General features: G+C 41.4%; 1 protein-coding gene across 1 annotated transcript; it reads right to left on the bottom strand.

Annotated features, from left to right (window-relative positions):
* Positions 1-5,351: 5,351 nt before the first annotated feature.
* Positions 5,352-24,239, bottom strand: etv1 (ETS variant transcription factor 1). The gene is given in 16 exon segments (XM_045217435.1): positions 5,352-7,107; positions 7,279-7,380; positions 9,084-9,253; positions 9,392-9,460; positions 9,564-9,632; positions 11,591-11,640; positions 11,642-11,700; positions 11,702-11,840; positions 12,114-12,305; positions 13,351-13,480; positions 18,151-18,204; positions 22,026-22,091; positions 22,764-22,811; positions 23,140-23,230; positions 23,650-23,770; positions 24,133-24,239. Coding segments are annotated over 15 exon segments (1,512 nt in total). The 5' UTR covers positions 23,695-23,770; positions 24,133-24,239; the 3' UTR covers positions 5,352-6,879.
* Between the last annotated feature and the right edge of the window lie 347 nt (positions 24,240-24,586).

The following is a 24,586-nucleotide window of genomic DNA, read 5'->3' as shown; positions in this document are numbered from 1 at the left end:
ATGAATTATGTATGTATACACTAAAAAGCAGCCGTCTGGGAATTATGTAGCTAGGACTCCATTTTGTGCCTATTAAGAGCCCCTCTGAGGTACAGTCGCTGTATATAGCAGAGCTAATGGTCCAGGGGAGGGGAAACTGTGCGTGCGGAGGTTGGGCCCAATGCTGCTAAGGTTTCCGGGCCCGGCGACAGATGGTTAGCCACCACACTGACACTGGGTGGCTGTGTGTACTAGGGTCTGTCGGTGTTGGCGTGGCAGAGATCAAACGACATTGTGGAAGGTGAAGAGACGGGTCGAGCGCCAGGCCAACAGTGTGACACCCTGGAGAAGGAGATGCGAGACGAGGCTCCATCGTGGCAACCCTGCCTCGACTGGGTTTTGACCTCCCGTTTGTGTGTACAAAACGTCTCCGGAGTCGAGCGTTGGCTGGCAGTGAATGTGGCATGCCACATGGTGTGTTGGGGCTGTCGTGTGAGAGTGTTAACCCTCACTACTCGTAGTCCAGGCAGGAGATGAAAAAAGTTGCCACACTAGCAATAAGTACAACAACAAATTATCACCATCATCATCATCATCATCAACACTAAATGCAAAAACAATTTGCAGATGCAGGCAGCAATCATGACTTATAGCTCTGTGAACAATAGATGCCATGCTGCCATACAATCACAGATCATCATCATGACACAAACACAGTGTTAGTAAGGGGTTGTTTAAATACATCACCCATTTTGACAAAGGATATTGTGTAAACGGTAACAAAGATAGGCCTACATATTGAATGGCAAAATACATTTGTTTTCATTTAATGGTAGTAGACAAAATTAGATGAATGTGATAAATCCCCATTGAAAACAAGCAGGGTATCCATTCTACAACAGATCCACCCTCTGGATAAAGGATAGGGCCGCTAAGCGATTACTACCCCGTCTTACATTCCCAATGATCAGATTACCTTCTGCCCACAGTCTAGTCAGAAACCAATTCGACCCGACGCTCCCACCTAAAAGCATCTCAATATCCAATTTCACAGCTTTCTAAACATGGATCACGCCCCTGTTTATTACTACCATGATCTTTGTGTCAGTCTCAGTCAGTCAGCCCCCAGTCTGCTCTTTGTGTTTCATCTGCTCCAGAACAGGAAGATGGCAACCAGATCAACAGGGGGAACAGTGTAATGAGCGTGGATGGAACCACCGGCGATGCCTGGATCTGAGAGGGCTCCTCGTAAATTACAGACGACGCTGTTCGTCTCTGGAGTCAGCAGCTTCTCTGAGACCTTTGATCCATTTGCTGTGAATGAGTGGCTACTGGAGAAAACAATTACAACAGCCTGTACAGTACACAATCTGGATGTGCTTGGTGCAATTGATGAAACTGGTAGGCCCACCTACATTGGACATTAAAGGGCCAATGTGAATTTATGAAAATGAGTGTTTTCATGTTTTACTTTCATTCTATTCCCCATGTTTAGTGGATGAAATATGATTGGTGTGTAAAATATATATATATGGAACCAGTTCAGAGAACAGAACAGAAAACTGGCAAAGAATGACATTTTTCAAGGAACAGAAATGGAACCTGGAACGAAAGTGATCCATACTGTTCCAGAACAGAACCGTTATTTTAAAAGCATGGGAACCGGTTAATAATGTTATTTTATGTTCCAGGCATTTCTTTCTATTCCCACAACAAAACGCAACAAAGCGCCTGCCTGCAAGCTAAATATCTTTGCCTGTGAGTGTTTAGGCTACCTGCCCCTCCCCCTCCAAAGCATAGTCTACTATAGCTACTGACGTTACAAGCATGATTCAGAAATTAGGGAGAGAAATTATTTATAAGCTAGAGAAGATTGGATTAACTTGTTCAATGCTAGTTAAGGATCCTATAGGCCTAGCTGCCACTTTTCACGTTGGATTAAAAATTACAAAAAGGTAAGATGTGTTTTTAATTCTGGTGCCGCTCTGAACGCACAAGCTTGTTAGCTAGCTAGCTCAAATGACATTCAAAGTTCCTCTATAGAAGTGGCTTCTCCTAGGTATAATTCTGTAGACCTAGTTCATATAATGCATGTCATAGCAAGATGCCCAGCACTTCAAGCCTCCTCCTCAACCCTCTCTCACTCTCTCCCCACCTGCAAAATTTCAGTTGGATCTTGCGCCACAGGCTACACCTTTTTTTGGTTCAATCCGGTTCAGAACTTTATTTTGCTGGTCGGAACAGTGGAACGAAGCGAAAAAAAATAGTGTTTCTGTTCAGAACGAAACAATTTGAAAATAATTTCAGTTCCAACCCCTGGTTATTTTTTTTATCAGCGGACAGGGCCTTTAACTGTACCAACAGCTGTAATGGGACTGCTATTACAGAGGCTTTATTATCTCCCTGCTTTTCCTTGTAAAACCACTGTTGTTCCTCTGATTTACTCCCTGAATGATTTATGCTCACTGGTCTGGCCACTGATAGACCCTGGCAGGAAAGATAGAAACACACTTAGGGGCTTTCTCGTGGGTAAACACACCATATTAAAAGCCAACTTGTTTCGAATGCCCAAACACATTTGCTACATGGGGTTGGCCCAATGTCATTTCACTTGTCAAATACCACAGTGTCAGAGCCAATCAGGCAACACGGCTGGCAACACAAGCCATTTAACCTGAGCAAACACGGCGTGTCATAAAGCCCAAAGAGAACTTAGAGCCTCTGCAAACACCGGCGAGGTATAGCGAGGACCATCGGGCACGAATCAAGGCAGCCACGGTGAAGACGAGTCACTCCCGTAATGGGTTTGTGATGACTCAAGAACCAAGGGCCATCTGCTTGCTCCAGTGGGGGAGGACAGAATGGACAGAATCACAGTTCAGAGACACACGAATCAACCGATATTAGCATGATTGGTAGTAAAGGGAAAAATTGGGCTACTGTCACAGAATGCATAAGGTTGAAAAAAATATACATCTTAAAGTGATAGTTCAGTGATTTGACATATTAATATACGTGTTTTCTTTGAAAAGCAGTATATGCACAATGAACGAAAATATGTCAAATAGCTGAACTATCCCTTTAAGCCATATTCTATGTATTGTAGCCAGATAACAGGATTAGCATGGTGATTTTCAGCTCCTATACAATAGAAGACTTCACAAAATTAACCCCTTTCTCCGAAACCCATTTCTTTCTTTGTGAAATAAAATGTTATAGGATCTCTATAAGCTCTCTTGCTTAGTGCTCTTTTGTAGGGCATTATATTTCCCTGATGACATGAACGCTCACCACGTATTTAAAACACAGAGGTTTGCATGGGATTTCAATGTGAAACTTTGAATAAACCACAGTCATTTGTGTCCGCTCTGCAACCGTGAAGTTCATTTCAACAGCCAAAGTCAACCACAGCCTCGGACACACACAACTGAGATGAGGCACCAGAACAAAAAGGCTTTTCTCCTGGAAGCACAAGTTTGACTGTACGGTCGTTCCACAAAAAGAGTGCCGTTTGCTTACTTTTAATATTTTAGGTAGAAATTGTGCATCAATATCTAATTTTAAAAGCCTGCTATATCAAATGAAATGCCCTTTAATATAGACCACATGGAGAATTCAGTAAATCACATTTGTAATATGAACAGAGGCTTGCTAAAGTGAAAAAAGGTCCAAGTTTCACCATCATTGTAAAGCCCTAGTTATTTTGTTGCTTTGATAAAGTCATTTCTGAAGACTATTATTTATTTCATGTTGATTAGTGACTCTGTCCCTCATTTTAAGGTCAACCCTGTTACATGAACTGAACTTTTGTTTGAATAGAGTGAAACTATTCCTTGCATTTTTTTCAAAAGAAGCATTGAACATCTAATAGTAAAATCATAGTGTAAAATCAGGAGAGCTGGTTCGAGTCTTTTTGGCCATTTTCTGATGTTTTGTGGTGGAAAACTGAGCGAGTCGAGCATACCACGTTAACCCTGTTACCAATAGATAGATATTTTAGCAAATAATTTGCCACTCCCTGTTGCACACAACAAGATTCCTTCCTCCTGTCACGAGGGGATTTATGGCTGATTTAACATGAAATCTCTAACCCTGTTACGGTCAACCCTGTTACTTTTATTTGGCATTTAATAGGCACTTACTATAGTCCGTTTTTATTTAACCTCTTGAGATGGGAAACTTGTTTTTTATGTATACTGAATAAAAAGGAGTATTTCTGTTTGTAATAAAGCCCTTTTGTGGGGGAAAACGCATTCTGATTGGCTGGGCCTGGGTACCCCGTATGCCCTCCCAGGCCAAACCAGGGCTGCGCCCCTGCCCAGTCATATGAAATCCATAGATTATGGCCTAATGAATTTATTTCAATTGACTGATTTCCTTGTATGAACTGTAACTCAGTAGAATCGTTGAAATTGGTGCATGTTGAGTTTATATTTTTGTTCAGTGTAGTTGAACATGTGCTCTTTATGAGTTACACTCAAGGCACCGAATTGGTGGAACAACCCTGTAATCAAATAATATGTAATCCATCATATTAAAAGTTAGGTGTTAAATGCTTCAAAAAAGCAATCAGATGGATAAAGTTAAAGGGGCAATACATTGCACTATAGGCAATCAATAAAAACATCTAAGAGTAGGACCTATAATAGGGTTTGCCTGTAACCTGGCCTGACAAATTAAGGCAAGCTGTGTTTTTTCATTACTTACACATCCGTTTTCATTTTTCCCCCAGTGAAACCAATTAAACAACGCTTCCTTAAATTAGCCATTGATTTTTTTCGAGTGACACTTTACACGAGGCAATAATAACTTTAAGGCAGTGTTACTTTTTCATTACTGACACTCCAGCTTTTTAAGAGTAGGAACAAAAGACACAAACAATTGTCCAACATGAAAAAAATACTGCCTTAAATTAGACATTGATTTTTCTTTGGGTGTCACTTTTGGCTAAATGCTTTGTGGTAGGGAGTATCCCCACCAACCTGGAAATTGACAAGTTACTTTTCTCCATTGCACTTCACTACACCAACACACACATGCTTGGTTGAACTGCTCTAAATTTGTCTGTGCCTGTCAGTAAATCTATGAACTACAACCTGTTATCCTTACTGAGTAATGTGGTTTTGAAACCTTACAGAATATATGTGTTTTATGCAACAAGAGGTTTCGTGGTAAGATTGGCTGTGGAAATGACGACAAAAATGTTATTTTCTATTTCAGTAGTTGCCATAGATAGCTCAACCAAGATCCCATACTTCGATTCTCTTTAAACATGTTTACTTGTTAAGACACTTAAATAAATCTGAAAATATTGTATTCATGGTAAAAAAAAAATATATATATTATTTTCATGGGTGACAATCACGCATATACCAGTTTTTCAGCACTATTTTATTACAGAATTTTGGCTATTGCTAATCCCATCCCAACCTGTATACTTTTTACAGAACTTCATCATGGTGACTTAATTTTTTTCATTTTCGAAGAAATAAAACAAAACATATGAATAAACAAAACACTTAAACAATTGAACGCAGAATTGCAGGTTGCAGTTGCCATTATTTTTAGACTATAAAATGACAGTTACAATTAGAAGCAGCAACCAATTTACCTGATTATACATGGAACCCTATTTCAGATATAACATGGATCTTTATCATACTATAAAATTCTAAATATTTCTGATATCTTTTTATCAAAATGCAACCCAAGTGATGGCAACGATGTATGCAACATTTTCATAATTTGTCTACAAACAAAAAGGAAAAAGTTAGATTTTTTTGATTTCATTTTGCATGTTTTTCTCTTTTTTGTATGCATTCCTCAAATTACATTTGATTTTAAAAGGGGAAAGCAACATCGTGTGATAGGATTTATTTAAAAGAAATGTTTGTTTTGTACATTTAACCCATTGTGGCCTTCAAATATCGGATAACTAGTGAGTGTTATGGCTGAATTTATACACATCATTAACATAAAAACCATTTGTGACATATAATGTAGGACAAATCAGAATTAAATGTTTGTTATAAAAATGTAATTCATTAAGTTGACTGCTGGTGTGATATACACAAAAATGCAAAGGCTTAATGAAGGTACAGTGTCTGCATTACATATGCAATTATAAAGTATGTTTAGGGTGAATTTGATTGCATCTGATCGTTTGTGTCGAATTTCTACAGGTCTACACTGTCAATGCAGTTTTGAAAAGGAACCCAACATCCAGTCATATCATGATGTACTGTGGGGCAGTCAGTATTGGCAGATAAAGGGGCACATTTAAAACAGGTAACAAGGCAGCATGTAGATGTCAACTAAGAGTGTTATAATTACATTACTGTTTCAAGTCTATAATTATGTCACTTCACCATAAAAGTATCTTAAAAGCATGTCATTACAATACATTGCATTATTCACTTAAATGAGTAAGAAAGTACACATGATGGAGATAAAAGGGTAATTGAACAAAAAGATAATTGAAAGAAATAATTGAGGATGCTTCCTGTAACTGTCGAAAAGATCAGGATTATTTTTTTCTTTAAGCTCTGAGGATTCACCTGCCTAGACTGCAGGAATATGTCCATATGTGACCGTTGGCCTTTGAGTCCTGTCTCATACAAATACGGCATGCTCGGGGGAAAAAAAATCCCTCCTTTAATATCAACATAAACATCTGAAACGACCCAATTACATAGCTAGCCCCCGCAGGTTCACACACCGTCAGTCAGTCCCTGTCATAAAGTGCACTCTCCATCCTGCAGTACAGCTTGGACGTCAAAAAAATAAGAAGAAAAAAGTTTGTGAGAGAGGGTGAGTCGGGGTCCTCTGAATGACAAAGTATTTTCCCCCGCTCGTAGCCACTGTGAAGTACATTGCAGTTCGGCGGCTTGGGGCTTTACGTTAATAAACGTAGCCCTCGCTGTACGGGTGTGGCGGGTTGCAGTAGGGCCCCGCCTCCTGCACGTAGGCCATGTTCTCGTCAAAGTGTGACAGCGGCACTGTGTCCTCCTCGTTGATCTGCCGCTCGATGTCCGTCTTCAGCACGGGCCGCTGATTGTCAGGGAAGGCCATGGAGAACAGAGCCTCGGGGTCGCACACAAATTTGTACACGTATCTCTCCCCTGCCACCTGGAGATAAGATAAGATTAGATGAGATAAAATCAGATTAACTTTATTGTCCCCAAAGGGACATTTGTCAGAGCACATGGTTGACTATGGAGAAGAAGGTATTACAGCTAATCAAACGCAGAAACATTGTCATATGTCTCTTGTCAGGGTGCAGCCTTAGGCCTCTTTTACCTTCTGCATAATGCCTTTTTCGTAGTAATAGCGTAACGATCGGCTGAGTTTGTCATAGTTCATAGCTGGTCGATTCTTCTGGATTCCCCATCGACGTGCAACCTTTGTTACACACACACAATTAACAGACAGACACAAAGGGGAAATGGTCATGGTGTTCATTATTAGAACCAAAATGTCATAGAAATATCACATTTATTATGTTTTGTACAGATTTGTGGCATTAGTCTTGTAAAATATTCCTTATCCATAATAAGAGCTGACAACATAACACACTTCCTGTTACACAACTTCCCAGTAAGAATGCAATGACGTTGTCTAAATGTCAAAGCTTACTAATCCATATTTCCTAATAACAGCAATTAGAGTGGATCCAGACTCCACACCCCTTAACAGAGATGTGTTCATTAGGAACTTGTCACCCACCCAGTGGAGCAGGCAGCAGATGTTACAGCACCTGTCTACCAGACCACACACCCTCACATCCTCCATTCCAAAGCCTCTCTCTGTGTACAGCTCTCTCTCTCTCTCTCTCTCTCTCTCTCTCTCTCTCTCTCTAACCCTCTCTCTCTCTCTCTCTCTCTCTCTCCTCTCTCGCTAACCCTCTCTCTCTCTCCCTCTCTCTAACCCCCTCTCTCTCTCTCTATTTTGCTCTCTCTCTCTCTCTGCCTGGACCCAACACTAAAAACGTTGCACCCCACTTTCATGTCCTCATGCTCATTCATGTGATACACCTGCCCGGGCCAAAGGCAGAATTTACGGCCACCCAAAGCCCAAAGTAAGCGCTTTTGGTCACCTGATGGTATGAATGGCCCCCCTGTTTCGCTGCAGCTGGCTGGTCCCACTGAGTTGGGGCATGTGGACTGATGCCAAGTTACCCCCCCACACACACACACACACACACACTCCTCTAACCATTACCCTACCAACACACCGGACATTGACCGTGCCTCTCTGTCTGCTATGTAAGAGCACAAACCCAGACCTGTTCCATTTCAAAGGGCCGAACCGTCAACACCGTTTATATTTTTAGGAACAGGTTCATTTAAATATTTAGTAGGCCACTCTCCGGTTGACAGTGTGTTTGATTTGATCAGATTACATACTTTTAGCACGTGGTGAGGCAATAAAAAAGGAACTTCAGTACGGTACATTGCTTCGTTCAAACATTTCCTAACACGTTATTCTGACCCTTTGAAGAGCAGATTTCACCTCAAATTCACATCAATGATCAGAATAATCTGGTCTGTTGCTTTAAGGGACTAATTTACATTTACGTCATTTAGCAGACGCTCTTATCCAGAGCGACTTATAAATTGGTGCATTCACCTTATAGCCAGTGGGATAACCACTTTACCATATGTTTTTTTTCTTTCTTTCTTTGGGGTGGGGTAAGGGGGGGGTAGAAGGATTACTTTATCCTATCCCATGTATTCCTTAAAGAGGTGGGGTTTCAAGTGTCTCCGGAAGGTGGTGAGTGACTCCGCTGTCCTGGCGTCGTGAGGGAGCTTGTTCCACCATTGGGGTGCCAGAGCAGCGAACAGTTTTGACTGGGCTGAGCGGGAACTGTGCTTCTGCAGAGGTAGGGGGGCCAGCAGGCCAGAGGTGGATGAACGCAATGCCCTCGTTTGGGTGTAGGGACTGATCAGAGCCTGAAGGTACGGAGGTGCCGTTCCCCTCACAGCTCCGTAGGCAAGCACCATGGCCTTGTAGCAGATGTGAGCTTCAACTGGAAGCCAGTGGAGTGTGACAGGGAGAGACTAAGATACTCTATGTGGAATATGATGAGACAGACATGCTCTCACCTCCTCTGGCTCGATGAGTTTGAACTCCATACCCCGGCCGGTCCAGGCTATAAAGTGAGAGTTGGACGGGTCGTCCAGGAGTGCCACCAGGAACTGCCAGAGCTGCAGAGATCCTCTGCGCTGGTAGGTTGGACCTTCACGGTACAGACCTGACTCCTGTTTTATATCACCTAGTGGAGGGATGGAGGGACGGGGGGATGGAGGGAGGAGGTTGTCATTTCACGTTTCAATTACTTAAAATGTCTTTGATTGAAATGACAAGTGAAAGCAGCAGTTTAGGTTTATGTGACGACTCTTGGACGACTCACTTTCGACCTTTTCGGGGACCACGCAGGTGTCGTCGTAGAAATGTCTCGTGACTTTATCGAACATGCAGCCTGAGAGACGAGACAGTGTTGAGAAAATCACATTAGGAAAACGGCAACATGAACAGGATGAATAACCCAACCAACATGCATATCTCCAAGTGTCATCCCTCACCTTCAGTCCTGCTGGTGTGAGCCAGATAGCCGTCTTGCCTCAGGTAGACAGAATGGCAGCTAGGCACTTCTGCTGGAGACAGGGAAGAATGGGTGTTAGAAGCCCTTAAGGGAGCATTAGGACAGTATCAGCTATCTGAGAGCAGTCAGTTACCGCTCACTCACTGCACCACTGCCCCTGATTAAAGAACATGTCTTCTAGCGTCACACTGGAGCTCAGCCAACAGTAAGTGTACAATATTACACTAGTACTGAACAGTGTAATATCACAGTCTAGGCTAAGCTCAGGATAACCTATTAGCAGCATTGGAGTAAATGTAGCATAACATGTTTGGGCATGTTTTCTGCTTGTTCTGTTTCTTCAGCAGTGAAGCATGATGGCTGTGATGGCTTTGTTTCACTGGTACTATTTACAACAGTATAATACTATACTGTATATGTCTGGGCCTCCTACAACATTACAGCTGCTGGTTACAATCAAAGGGCAGAAACAGTTACAAAGTGAATGTTCAATAAAATGACTAACCCCGTTAATTTAGGGCCATCAACATTTCTCTGAACTTCATCAAAGTAATGGACTTGTGGAGGAAATTACTTCTAATAAAATTATCAGGCTCCCCTCCCATCCTCTCAACAGGCCTGTTCTAGTAAACAAGCCGCAGAATGACTGCTAATAAATTCCCCTAAATGGTCAATCTGGTATAGAAAAGATGCTGGAAAAGGCCTCCTCCCTCAGTTCATCCATGCCATTGAGATACATGGAAACCTGGGTAAATGTTTGCAGGGTAGTGTTCATTAGGCACCAAACTGAAGAAAACAGACTGAAATAAACTGTCCAGTGTGGCTCAGTTGGTAGAGCATGGTGCTTGCAACGCCAGGGTTGTGGGTTCCATTCCACCGGGGACCAGTATTGGAAATGTATGCACTCACTACTGTAAGTCACTCCGGATAAGAGAGTCTGCTGAATAACTAAAATGTAAATAGTGAGGACTACCTGGATATAGAAACATTTGTTTACTGTTGCAAATGTTTTCTCTTGCGTGCTCTTATGAACATGTCCCTGTTGAAAAGGGCTCATGTTACAGAGAGAAGTCCAACTCAAAGGGAGCTCAGTGCTGTTTATATTGAAATCTTTCTCTGCAGGAGGCAGCAGAGTGGACGCCACATTCCACTCTGACTGGGCACACTATTACACCACTCCACAGTAATCTCTCCTTGGCTCTATCTTATGAATGAAGCCAGCAGTCCAGTGCAGGTTCATTCATTCATGCCCCGGCGTGGCCTCAGGCCTCCGGCCTCTGGGACCCGGATTAGAACCCCCCCACCACCCCTTCTGCGGGGGCGGACTGTGACCAGGCACAGACATTAGAGCACCACAGGAAATGGAGCCCGGCACAGACACCCAAACCAGAAACCCCCTGCGCTAATAATGGGTTAATCCAATCAACATGCTCATTCCTCAAATGACAACTATCTGGTTTGATTAAAAAGAGTGTGGCTTGATGCTGTGGTGGTTCCAAATGCACAAGTATTTGGTTATGTTATTGAGTGAAAATAGTGTTCTTTGGTCGAATTTGTCATATTTCTCTGATGGTGGACACTAAAATATAAATATACAGTAGGCTACATTTCTCTACAGTCCTTACCCTAGTTATAGATTCAATGGTTGTAAAGATGGGGAGAGGTCTGTCCGTAATAAAGAGATTTTCTGCTTTTTTGACACCACACTCCACAAAGCAAGTCCTGCAGGCTGTATGTTTTGATATGTAGACTATGTATGTAGTTCTGTCCTTGAGCTGTTCTTGTCTATTAATGTTCTGTATTATGTCATGTTTCATGTTTTGTGTGGACCCCAGGAAGAGTAGCTGCTGCTTTCGCAACAGCTAATGGGGATCCTAATAAAATACCAAATACCAGTTACAATGTTACAATGACATCACAATATTAAACACAACATATTTTACTGTATCTCTCTAACAACCACCTCCTCCCCCCAAAAAGAAGAGGACACCCAACACACCCACTCACCTGAGTCATAGGTGAAATCCCTGGGCTCTTGTTTGATCATCATGGAGGCGGGGGTACGTGTGGGGGATGGGGGCCCCCACCATGGCAGGGTGCTCAAACAGGGGGTCAGGGGTACTCCTGCTTGAAGCCTTGTGGGGGGAATGGGATGTTGGGCTCAGACATCTGTCTGTGGTACATGGGCCTTCCATCCCGAGACATCGCCGGTGGGGAAGGGAACGAGTGGCAGGGCTCCGACAGCTGACGTCGAAATCTGTCACAAATATTTTCACTCATTTTCATGATAACTGATTGAGACAGACGGACTGACAGAAAGGCACATTTTTAAACCTTAACAATGTATACAACCCGTTGTGTCTAATTAGAATGGTACATCTAGATTCTGGTAAACTGTACTGAATGTACTAAAATGATCAAATAAACGTCAAATGTGCACTTGAAACTATGTCAATAATGTTTTGTTAGTGACATTTTAAAGAGGATGTAGTGGTAGCCTACAGTATACAGTAGCTGTGTAGCACAGTACCTGTGGTCCATGGAGTAGGCGCTGTCCGGGAGGGGCTGGGAGGGCTGGAGGTGGGGGTACGTCCTATCTGGTTTAGGGGTGGGGACAGCCGTGGGGGAGCCATGATGAAGGGGGGACACGGGGGTGCTGCAGGGGGGTGTCGCTGGGCTGGAGGGCTTCATGCCTGTGGGGTGTTTGTGCTGCTGGTAGGCACTGAGAGACACACGGGGTGGAGGGATCAGTCTCTTGTTGTTTTTAGATTATAGCCATGCATGTCATTTGACAGAAGCCATTGTAGTGTGGCCTAGTATTTGAACGCTGTCAATCTTTTTTTATTTAATAGTTATTGTCAAAATGACAGTTTTGAAAACTTTTTTGACATAGGCTCAGAATACATTTTGACCAAAAGCTTGACGAATTTGAATTCTGACACATTTTCCTTCTTTAAAAAATATATATTTTTGCGTATGTTGAGGGTTTCAAATAGTCTTGTGTCACCTCTTCTAGAATACTTCTTCAAGATGATCCTTGACGTACATGGTACTGTAATATCATAAGCATATATCACAATGCCATATATCACAAGTCAAATAAATTCAAGATTTAATGTAACTAGGCAACTCTTGTGCCATGGGCATTTTGGTTCATTTGAAAAAAGCAGTTCATTGAATTTAATTGAACGTGCACCTTAGGTAGACAGTATATTATCGTAGATTCCCCAAGTCAAGTGCATCCCACTTGAAACATTTAGCACAGCACCTGGCCTTTTGTTTCATAGGAATGGCTGCAATTCCAATGTCTTGAATTCTCAAAATGGAAGGAAGTAATACAACATTGAAAACAGAGTGGGAAGCCAGAAGTACTGTAGTTTATCAAGCAATCATAATGAAGTAGTCATTATCCATCCAACAGTGTGGAGATATATTAGACAGCCCGTGGAGATGAAAAAAGACTGTACAAAGTGTATTTATTATTTTTTTCATCAAACCACATTTACCTGCAGAATCCTTGTGAGTGTCACTACAGGTAAAATAAATACTACAATATCCCACAGGATATTTTCCAAACCACCAAAACCTAAGGTGTTCATTTTTGGGTGTTAGTCTATTTCTTTGTGTGCAATCTGGCACTGTTGGTTCCAGACTGGGAAAAATGGAACCGCATCTGATATCATACTGGCTGATGCAGAGAACTCTGATGTTTTCAACCTGTTAATACTTATTTTATCAAGCTGAGGCTGGTGCTGTGGCTTACCTACCTGATGTTGTACAGGCACTTCTCCCCATAGTGGAGTTTGAAGGGCCGCTCCTGGTTACAGGTGGAGCCCAGCTCGGAGCAGGGGCTGTGGGGCTCTTTCTTGATCTTCAGCTGCAGTCCGTGGAATGCCACTACGACATATATGTGTGAGAAGGAGGGAGGGAGGGAGGGAGGGAGGGAGGGAGGGAGGGGAGACAGGTGGAAAGGTACATTAGATAGGTGATGTTGAAACATTTATTCAGTAACTAATTCATTATTTATCAGTACTCTATATGTCCAAATGTACAATAGTCATATCACCATGGAAAGTAAACCTATTCTGAAGGCCCTTCCACCATATAAAAACATCCTTATTCCACACTTGGGTAATAGGTATACATAAAAGCATGTCCAGCACTTCATCGTACTCCACTGCTGTCCCTAAGGACAGGGCCAGGGAATATCTAGTCCAGAATCCCAGTCTTCATCACTCACTGTAACTCACTTCTCGCAGTTACACAATGTGAATCTCTTCCTTCATGAAATATGACAATCTCAAAGCAGGTCTAGACTCCACTAAATCCCTATCATGTTTCAGCTAACTGCCAATACTGTCCAGACAACAACAACAAGGCCCATTGATCTGAGCCCACTCTCTGTACCTATGCCCAGTTGCCCCACAGTGGCCTGTGCATTTAAGAAGCTGTTAAGTGCCAAATCAGTCCTGATTAACGTCCCATCATCTTGAGTCATGATCAACACTAATTCAATTGGCCACGCTGATGAAAACCAAGTCAGTCAGGATCAAGTCAGTCCTGGGTACCTGGAGAGCTAGCGTGTCACCGCTAATAAACACACATAGGCTATGAACGTGCACAAACATGCACACACAGTTGCACCAGGCACACGCACAACTACTAAGGAGAGTATAAACCCAAAGTGCTTTACTTATGCAGAGAATAGGGCACAATCATTTCCTCATTACAGTTGACAGGAAGAGGTGTGTCAATCTTCATTTCAAAATCCGCATCAGACACACTGTGACGTCAAAACAAATTAAATACCGATCTTGAAGGGAAGTGAAAACCTAAACAAAAAAATTAAATTGCTTGTCTTTTCTCTGGTTATTTAGGGCTAGAACCATGCTAAAATGTCTACCTGGGGGATTGCCAGCCCAGTGTATGTTTTTCTTGAATGGGCTTTGTAAAACAAGTCCATTCCGGGGCTGATGACTGAGGAAGTAGTTTAGGGGTTGAGGAGCTGAGAGAAGCGGATGTTTTGAGTTTCTCACTGCTGACTGACAGCTTGCCCTGTGTGACAGTGTCACAGTCTCTCTGTGTGGATGAGTCGATCTGTCAACACCCCATCTGACGCCTGGGTCCCCGGGGACTGATGCACGGGGCACGTTGTGGCAAAGCACAGGGGATGTTCACAGGTCTCGCTGGCCTCAGTGGGGCGCGACCTTTACGGGTCATCGATCGGAGGTCAAAGTGGTACTTCCTGAGGGAGACCTTTGACGAGGTCGAACGGCGTCACAGGCGTCGCAGACACAGAGGCTGCAGCCTTATCTGGCTAATTAAAGGCTTATGACAAGAGGGACAATAAGCAGCAGAGACTTATTGTGATGATTGTGTCTGTTCATTTCGCTATCGAGAAGCTAAAGGTACAAGTTGTTTACTGTTTTGTGATGTACATGTATTTCTCAATGGACATACACTGAACATAAAATATAAATGCAGCATGTAAAGTGTTGGCCCCATGTTTCATGAGCTGAAATAAAAAAATCCCAGAAATCTCTCACATTTTGTTTACATCCCTGTTAGTGACCATTTCTCCTTTGCCAAGATAATCCATCCACCTGACATGTGTGGCATATCAAGAAGCTGATTAAACAGCATGATCATTACACAAGTGCACCTTGTGCTGGGGACAATAAAAGGCCACTTTAAAATGTGCAGTTTGGTCACACAGCACAATGCTACAGATGCCTCAAGTTTTGAGGGAGCGTGCAATTGGCATGCTGACTGCAAGAATGTCCACCAGAGCTGTTGCCAGAGAATTGAATGTTCATTTCTCTACCATAAGCTGCCTCCAACGTTGTTTTCAGAGAATTTGCCAGTACGTCCAACCGGCCTCACAACCGCAGAACGCCAGCCCAGGACCTCCACATCCGGCTTCTTCACCTGCGGGATTGTCTGAGGTGGGGGTGGGGCCTGGCTGCCAAGTGGATGGCCTATGCCCTCCAAGGCCCACCCATGGCTGCACCCCTGCCCAGTCATGTGAAATACATAGATTAGGGCCTGATTAATTTATTTCAATTGACTGATTTCCTTATATGAACTGTAACTCAGTAAAATCTTTGAAATTGTTGCATGTTGCGTTTATATTTTGTTCAGCATAATTATGCTTTATGAAATTATGTATTTGTTACACAACATAGTAAGTTAATATGTACATGAACTGAATGAGCTACAATGTTAAGAATAGCTCATGCGCTCTAAGAGAGGCACCTAAAATAGAGATGGAAATGTCACAATAGATTTATCAGTTGGGTGCCAAGGTACACCAATCAATAGGGAAGACATCACCTGTAACTAGAACAGATGCATCCCTTTTTAGAATGTCAGGTCCATCAATGTTAAATTGCTGTGATTATCTACAGATTGATTTATCTAAATGACTGTGTTTTTTAAGAACAAGCATTTATGACTTATTTGGCTGGTTTTCTGTACACAAATGAATATGTGTTATGCTTGCCCACATTAATTGCATTTTGATAACAAATGACTAGTGTTTGTTTTATAGCTATTCCTTATTTAGAAACCAAAGCATACATTTGGTTCAAAACAACCATTTGATCATAGTTTTATTTAAATACAGATTTTAGTCTATTTGCATTTTGTCTCTGACTTTATGCTTTGCAGTGCACAAAGTAAATGCACACACTCTCTTTCATTGATTATTTCGGTTCCCTTATTTAAATAATATTTGAAATACCCCCCAACCAGCTATGCCATTCACAGTGAATTTTCTCAATACAGCCACTATATTAGCTGCAAGCTAAGAAATGTCATTTTGGTTCCAATCATTCCTAATTACCACAAAACACCCTTGAGGGCAACAGTTGTGTGTGTTGGGTTGCAAACTGTGTATTTTGCCATTTACAGTGAAGTCTACTTTTGGCAGATATTTCTCCAGTCCATTCATAAAATATCTGTTTTTTGGCAACAGGGAAAAAACCCTGCGAATTATCACAAACTGTAAGTGCTCGCCATTACTGTTAATGTTAAATGTTAGTAGCTCTTATCCGCTGATTACATGTGGTCTCATTTTACACCACCTACAGCACTTCTTCGTACCCTGCTAAGTTATGCTAATGAGAGCTTGGAAACCACTCAAAGAAAATATTTCCTCCATGTGCACAGCCTGAAGATTCAATGGCTGGTGTGTGGAAGTTTCCCCTTCAAATTTGATGATAAGTATGGTCGATGGACCTGGAAAAATTGTCCACAAGTGAGGTGATAAAGTGAGGACATAATGCTTCTTTCATCTCTATGAAGCGCAAGAACATATGTCAAAAATATCTGCTTATATTAACAGTGTTCTCAAAGTCTATTTCCACGTTTCCACCTATTCTCAATGTCTATTTCCTCATACTGTAAGTGACTGCCATACACCTCGTTCTACCTCTATTGACCTCTAAACAATCCCACCATCCTCTCTCTCTCTCTCTCTCTCCTTGGTGAAACCCATATTGGAGTGCTGCAGGCTGGGACGCCTGCTCGAGAGCCCAACCACGGTGCCCTCGCCCTCCCTCCCACCATCTGTTTGTATCTCTCCAGTCTGGTCCAGCATGCCAACAGGACGTTTCCTATGGTCAGCAGTCTCCTACTACAACGGACATGATGGGCCCTGGATGGCTTTGAAGGACATGGGGACGGTTTCTGTGACCTCAAGACCTTATGGATGTTACTGTGCAACCATTTTGGATCCTATAGTGGATATGTACCACACTGTGGTTCCTCAAAGCCAAACAGTTCCTTGAGACAAAGAAATAAAAGTAGTGAAATGAATAAAATATTCTGAGGTCAATATCAAACATGTGAGTGATAGAGGGAGGTAATGGTTATTATAGACAGATAGAGCACTAAGGGCGTGGACACAGTTTCCTGCTTTCTCACTGTTGCATAGGCCTTTTGTCTCATCTGAAAGACATGTGCTAGCACTGGATCCCACTGAGCTCCACTCACTCCAGTTCTGTCTACACGCTGGCTGACTTGACTCATAACCACATTGTGCCAACAGCCTCGTCTCCACTCACTTTAAAGGCTCACTGTACTGTACCACCAAGTGCATTATAATGTATAATGAATACATTTAAGTAACGATATATTTCGATTTTTTCCAGTATAACCATCACAACAAATACTGACAGTTACAAAGATGTCTTTGTTTCAGATTATAAAAACCTGTTGGAAAATATTGAGTTTGAGAAAAAATAAAATAAAAATTAAACACTATCTGATTATTATCACTCATTGCAAATGACTCCAAATATTTTTATGTTTTCCTACATAAATAAACCCCAGTGCTATAATATCACAGCTACCTCTTCCACCCCCTCTCTTCTGCACCTGTCTGCCAACCCGCAAGACTAGCTCTCTGGAGAGCACATGTGAGAGTGAATGTGGGGGTACTGAGAGACATGGAAAAACACACACACTCACACATACACACACAAGTTCAAACACACACACACACACAAACACAGACTCACACATGCATACACAAATACAATAACATTGTGGCATCATATACTCACAGTTTTCAGTCTGGAAGTCTGGGACAAACTGCTCGTCATTGTCGGGAACTTGAGCTAGAGAAAGAAGCAGAGAGGAGAGGAAAAGGTGATTTTCATGCCGATGGACAACACCAAACAATGATATCTAGTCTAACCGTCTCAATCCTTTCCTTTGGCGAAAAGCCTCTAAAGACATTAAACATCTCTTTATGGACATGTATCTATTCATGAACAAAGCAATGTAACTGTAGAATCCTCCCAATGTTTATCTAATGTATAATGCACCGATGGACAAATAGAATGCAAATGGAGCAGCTAAAAGCTAAAATAATGGTCTCTAGGGAGAAAGAATGTATTGGTTGTCTAGTCTGTTTTTTAGATTATGCTGTAGCTTCAGGAGGAGTTTGCTATCTCCACGCCGATAGCAATAACACCAATTGTTAACAGTAGCTAATTGGGCTCCTCCCCACTGCTGAATCCACCTGTACCTGCCGAGTTAGCTCTATTCCAATCCAGAGTGTTTCACCTATCATCACACTCCTGTGCTTTCGGCTAATGCTAAGATAATGAAGGCTCTGCACAGGGTCCAATTAGGCATGTACATATTTATATCACACATATTTGCACTTTTTAGGTCCCTGAAGTTTGACGAGTTTGGAGAATTGTGGCAAACGGCAATATGAGAGATTTAAATGTGTCATTAGCGCGTCTATTTTTAAGCACAAAGAGGTGGATTCTCATTATCACTGAATCAGTAACATGTTGAGGCAGGTCTGTATCACATGATCAAATTCTGTACTTTCACTTTCAAAATGATCTTGATGTTTTTTTAAATCTGGTGTGAAATGACGAGAGAGAACAAACAATCCAAGAAAATAGAAAAATAAAAGCTCCTATTTTCTCACAATATAAGTGGTGTAAAAACAACTGAAAAACTATTACATCAAGCCTTGTGTGAACTAATGTTCACTGTAACCAAGTGTCAATACAGTACACTGTTCTGATACACACTAGGAAATACGAATTATATTGTATGGTGCAATACTGTATAGTAATAAAGATCAACATAACAGCAACTGAAGTATAATTGTAAAACCCTGTGCACCTGCTGACTTCAACTCTTTGTGCCAGCCAAGCCCCCTCTTGAGGGTGTGTGGTGTGCACTGTGATTTCTGCATCAATATGGCCATTGTAAGAACTTGAACCGCTTCATACAAAGCACCCTTTAGTGCAAAATAATGTCATACCTAGCCACTATATATAATTACAGACCATAACTTTCTCTCAATTCAAAATACTGGCTCCACCACAAGACCATGACTGGCAAACATTCACCCAGTGCAAGCCTGACCACTCAAAGAAAATAAAACAACAACGTCTCCACCACAACCATGTACAACTTCTTTCTACCTCAAGTTTGCTAGCACTGTGTAACACACGCACACTGCAGACATCACAAAGTCGCAAGGTTCAAAGCGAGAGGGGAAGAAGAATGGAGACGGACAGGCGGAAACGAAAGGAGAAGGGGGAGAAAAGTGATATTGCAGCCAGAAGGAGCTGCAGCAGGATGCATGAGTCACTGGACCCAGTCTGTGAATGGGCCAGCTGATCCCTGCAACAATTCCTGGGGAGAGCACCAAAACTGGAACTCTGCCGCCATTCACAAAAAGAGAGAGAGGGAGAGAGAAAAAAGAGAGAAAAGAAAAACAGCAAAGCCCCATACACAGGCCCTGAGTAGTAGTGGCACATCCTTTGTCTTTTTCTCAACCCGTTCTTTTCATCTCAGCCCTGTTGTTGGCGCGCTAGCTAGATTTGTTTGAAACCCAACACCATCGGCCTCCTGTACCTACAAGTGCTGTGTGTCTGATTGTGTTGGGTTTCAAACAAATCTAGCTAGCGCGCCAACAACAGGGCTGAGATGAAAAGAACGGGTTGAGGAAAAGTATTTACCGTCTCCTTTTAAAACTTTGAATTCAATAGACCAGACTACATCAACTATCATTTTCACATTTGTGTCAACATTTTCTTTAAAAAATGACAGTATTCAAAAATTGTGGTAACCTCACTGAATAGATCTCAAAGTCAAATTGATACTTGAAGAGCTCCCAAAAAGAGAGAGAAAAAAAGCCTTGGCCAAAATGGCCAGGTTAAGGACCCTTCAACCTCTCAGACTATGATGTCGGAAATTCAGTCCGTCTCCCATAGCTCCTCCTCTTATTTCCAATTACCTGAATTAATAAATCTTTGAAATAGGTAGCTAGGTATTCCTTTTTATCTTAATGGACAGGAAGTCATTTATTAAATCTACTTCAATCTTGAGACGTACATCACATTGATCCACGACAGGCAGAACTGTACTCCTTACAGTAATATCTATATCAGGAACCAAGGGCTTTTTTTCTCACTTAAATATTAAAACGACGTCTTATTCTTTTATAAGCCCTGCGGTATATACTTCATAATCTAACTGGCAGAGAGTAGCTGGTAAAGTATTCCAATATCTATTTCAAAGCATACTTCTCATTTTTAAAACCACTAAATTACACTGCAAGCATTTTTAAATGTATTAAAGAATAGATGAATCTCATCAATTATTAAGTTGCCTATCCACCTGTGCAAAGCAGGGAGCAATATTTTTCTACCTCTTTGGAAAATGTATTAAGATAACCTCAAAAAACTTACCAGAAAAACATTAAAGTTGATAGAGTATAATAAAAATGTATACTATTAGTTAAGGATCTGCTGTACACTTTAGACCTTAACATTACAACTAGAATCATCTGCCAGTAAAGACTAAGGCCTACTGGATAAAGAAGCAGGTTGTCTTGTTCAATTCTGATATAGTGCAACAGTAGAGCTGAAGAAAATATTCAAAAAAATGTATGATAACTACACATTTTTCTATATGAATTAGAAATATGTGGTCTGAATATAAATAATCAAAAGGTCAACCTGTCATCAAACATTGATTCCCCTCAAAGCTTGAGAGACCAACAAAGGAAAAAAGCCATGACACTGACATAGATTGAACAACAAAAGAATGATGTCATTACTGATACCAAATGTAGCATAATTCTAATCCAAACAATATTTGTTTTAAATAGTTAGCTGACACAAGATGTTGGCATGTTTTTATCTTCCATAATGCAGTCCACATAAATCAACTATGTGTTGAGCATATAAGGGGAAAAGTAAATATGCAGTGCATTGAGAAGGATGTTATACTATGTGTAGAAAGGGAACTCATGGTACATTTACAATACGAGTTAAGGTGATGGGCCCAAATTATACAGCACAAAATGTTGTGGGCTTGTTTTGGTCCCTAAGCAGGCAGCAAGTACAAACGTCAAGATTTGTCATGCATGCATACAATCATATTGACATTGGAAATTATAATGATTAAAAAGTAATGCAGATTACTTTTATAAAAGCTACAAAGAACTCACACGTTGAATCCACATCCTACTTCATATTTACACCACTATTTACTCAGTCAGAACCTTTGTGATTTAATGTTTTAAAACCTAATGCCAATAACATAGATTGGACATATGGTATATTATAATTTATAGCTCACTCTAAATGTAACCAAAGCAATAATAACATCCATAACTGTAGCAACAAAAGTTTTAAAGAATAAAAGGCCATGTTTTTCTGTTAACGCATATTGCAGCTTATTAGCAATCAATTGTAAGGAAGAAACATTGCAAACTAATAAAAATGTCCCATGCGAAGGAAAGCATTTTCAATATGTAAATGATATTCAAGAGAAGATGAACAAACGTAGATACAAATAGCAGACTAATACGTTTACAAACTTAGACATGCACAAACACATGAAACATGCATCTTACGTAAATGTTACAGGCACAATATGATCAATATTCTTTACTAACCAAAACTTCTGTGCTGCAAACAGGGCGGAAAGAAGACACCCGCGCTTAAATCCTGAAGCATCACGTCTGAGTTATACCACACAGAGCAAGTCTTGCCATTAGAAAAAAAATGATTAAATAAATAAATAAACTCTCAGAAAAAATCTCTGTTGCTGATCACAGACCAACTGATTTTTCTAAGTAAAAAGTAAATCCGTTCTTTTTCTTCCAAAAGAAAAATAAAGAAATGGAGAGGACAGCTGATACTATAGATATAGCGGATGATCTTTAGAGAGAGATGCACTTTGAGGAAAATAAAGAGATTGAGTGAGGGAGTGTGAGAGAGAGGGAGCAAGAAAGAGAGAGAGATAGAGAGTGAGTGAGAGAGAGGAGATGGTAGAGGACCGGTGGAGGTGGTGCGGTGGTGGCGGCTCACGTGCGTTAGCTCTTGCCAAAAGCAGAAGAGACAGTGAGCAGCGGAGAGCTTTCTCCTGGTAATTTGTGATGACACTCTGGGTAGAGCCTCCTCAGTCTCCCTCAAGACCACGCTCATCACAGTCTCTAATGTATGCATGACACACAAGGTGCCTCTTCCACACAAGCTTTAATTGGACTGCACGTTAGTAGGAATGTAACTTGGGGCCGATTTTTTCTACATCTCTACCGTTCCCTTTCCCTCTCTTCAATTCTCTTACTCTGTCTTTCAAACCAAGTGAGCTTGTTGACCTTCGACACTACAGTAAATGGGTAAACACTTACCTTCAGCCAGCCAGGTCTCTTGCAGTTGACTGAGGTCCTGGAAGAGTTCTAGGGGAATAAAACAATGGAGGACAATCATGGAGGGGAAGAAAAAACACGACAAAAAAGCTTCAGACACAATTCCTTCCACTATGACAGAATGATAGGCTTAGAGTGCCATTGGAGGCTTGGCCAGATGATTCAGAGGCACGTGTGCAGCTAATAACAACTCAATTTGTGTCTGTAGCCACTGACAGATGCTACTTGCAATCTTCACAGGTGAGTGTGTTGTAATTGAGATTTTGCTAAAGAGTACAGGTGGCCACAAACCGATTGAATTTTGCTAAATGTTAAGAAGCCGTGAAATTAACTTTTCCCTCCCCTCTGCTCTACCTACCTTCAGTGTCCAGGGCCAGGTCAGCGTTAATGAATTTTCTTTTTCTGTCATTTGCTGGTCTCTCGCTGCAAGACGTCTTCCCTTGTGGCCTCTAAAAGGGAGGAAACAAATCAATTTTTCCCACTGGAGTGATTCTGTTGTGTACTAGCACACTTACACAGAAGACAGCTGAGAGAGCAATATATGGCCATCAATCACACAGCTCACACACTTTTAAACTTGACCATGTCCCCTTTCTTTACCTATAACTACAGAGGGAATGCAACACATCAGTGATAACTAGTAATAATATTATTACAATATTTCTTTGAATATATAACATCATGTTTTACACAGTAATAGTTAAAATATTAGGCTATCCGTTCAAACATCTGCACATGGATGTGACTGAGGATGTGACTGAGTGACCAGCTTGCAGGTTTTACATCAACTTAGTAACACAATGATGAATAACAATTTCCTGATATCTAAGTGCTGTTTATTTGTTATTTGGTCTTGGGTTATACTCACATTGGATTTAATATAAGGCACTTGTTGGTCTTGAATCCCATCCATTCTGCAACGCTAGTGCTCTACTTTAATTGATAAGCAATTAGCCAGAAATGTCCGCCGAGTGTGCCGTCTGACCACCCTATATCAAGATGGATTGGGGGAAAAAACATGAATGGACCGTCTAAACCTGCCGAGGTAACCGACCTAAAACAGTTTCATTCATAAAGGAACTTGTACTACGATTAGCCCACTACAAAAGTAAATAAATGATATATTAGCTGCATAGCTCACAATGAGTTGTGTTTACTAACCTTTGTAAAGAGGTAGGCTACGCACAAGGTTGTTTACTAACGGTCCACTTCTAGCTATAGGCTGTGCGCACGGATGGCGATAAATATTGAGAACAACCACCTAACGTGACCAAAAGCTCTCCTAAATAATATTCAAAGGCATGTTGTAAACACAAAATAGAAAAGAAAAGGATAGGATATGGACACTCACCTAATTAATATACGACGCATTCATTCACGGGTTTCTGTCTGTACTTAGTAAGAAACAAAAGTCAGCGATGTGAAGCCCACTGCTGAATCTGCCGCTGAAGCTCGCGCACACTCAGCTCTGGTGTCGCTTTCGCGCGGCTTGGCTTCTCTTCCTGGGGCCTCCCATGGAAAAAGAAGGCGCTCCGTTTCCTATTGGTTGTCAATGTCTTTCACTGGATCAGATTTCCACCCTTCAATCAGACACAGTTTTAATCATGTGTGTTGAACTTCTAAAGAGAACAACTTGTGAAGAACAGTGTCACAACTGTGTGTGTGTCTGTCTGTCTGTGTTTATGTGTGTGTCCGTGCGCATGTGCGTTTTAAACTTTTATCACTTTGCACAATGTTTCTCAAAAATGGCATGGGGCTTTTAAAAAGCCACTTTTTATACATTTACTTGATGCTACATTTGAAAG

The sequence above is a fragment of the Coregonus clupeaformis genome, unplaced genomic scaffold (genome assembly GCF_020615455.1).
Source record: "Coregonus clupeaformis isolate EN_2021a unplaced genomic scaffold, ASM2061545v1 scaf1056, whole genome shotgun sequence".
Taxonomy (NCBI): Eukaryota; Metazoa; Chordata; class Actinopteri; order Salmoniformes; family Salmonidae; genus Coregonus; species Coregonus clupeaformis.
This window is presented reverse-complemented; position numbering and strand designations above follow the sequence as displayed.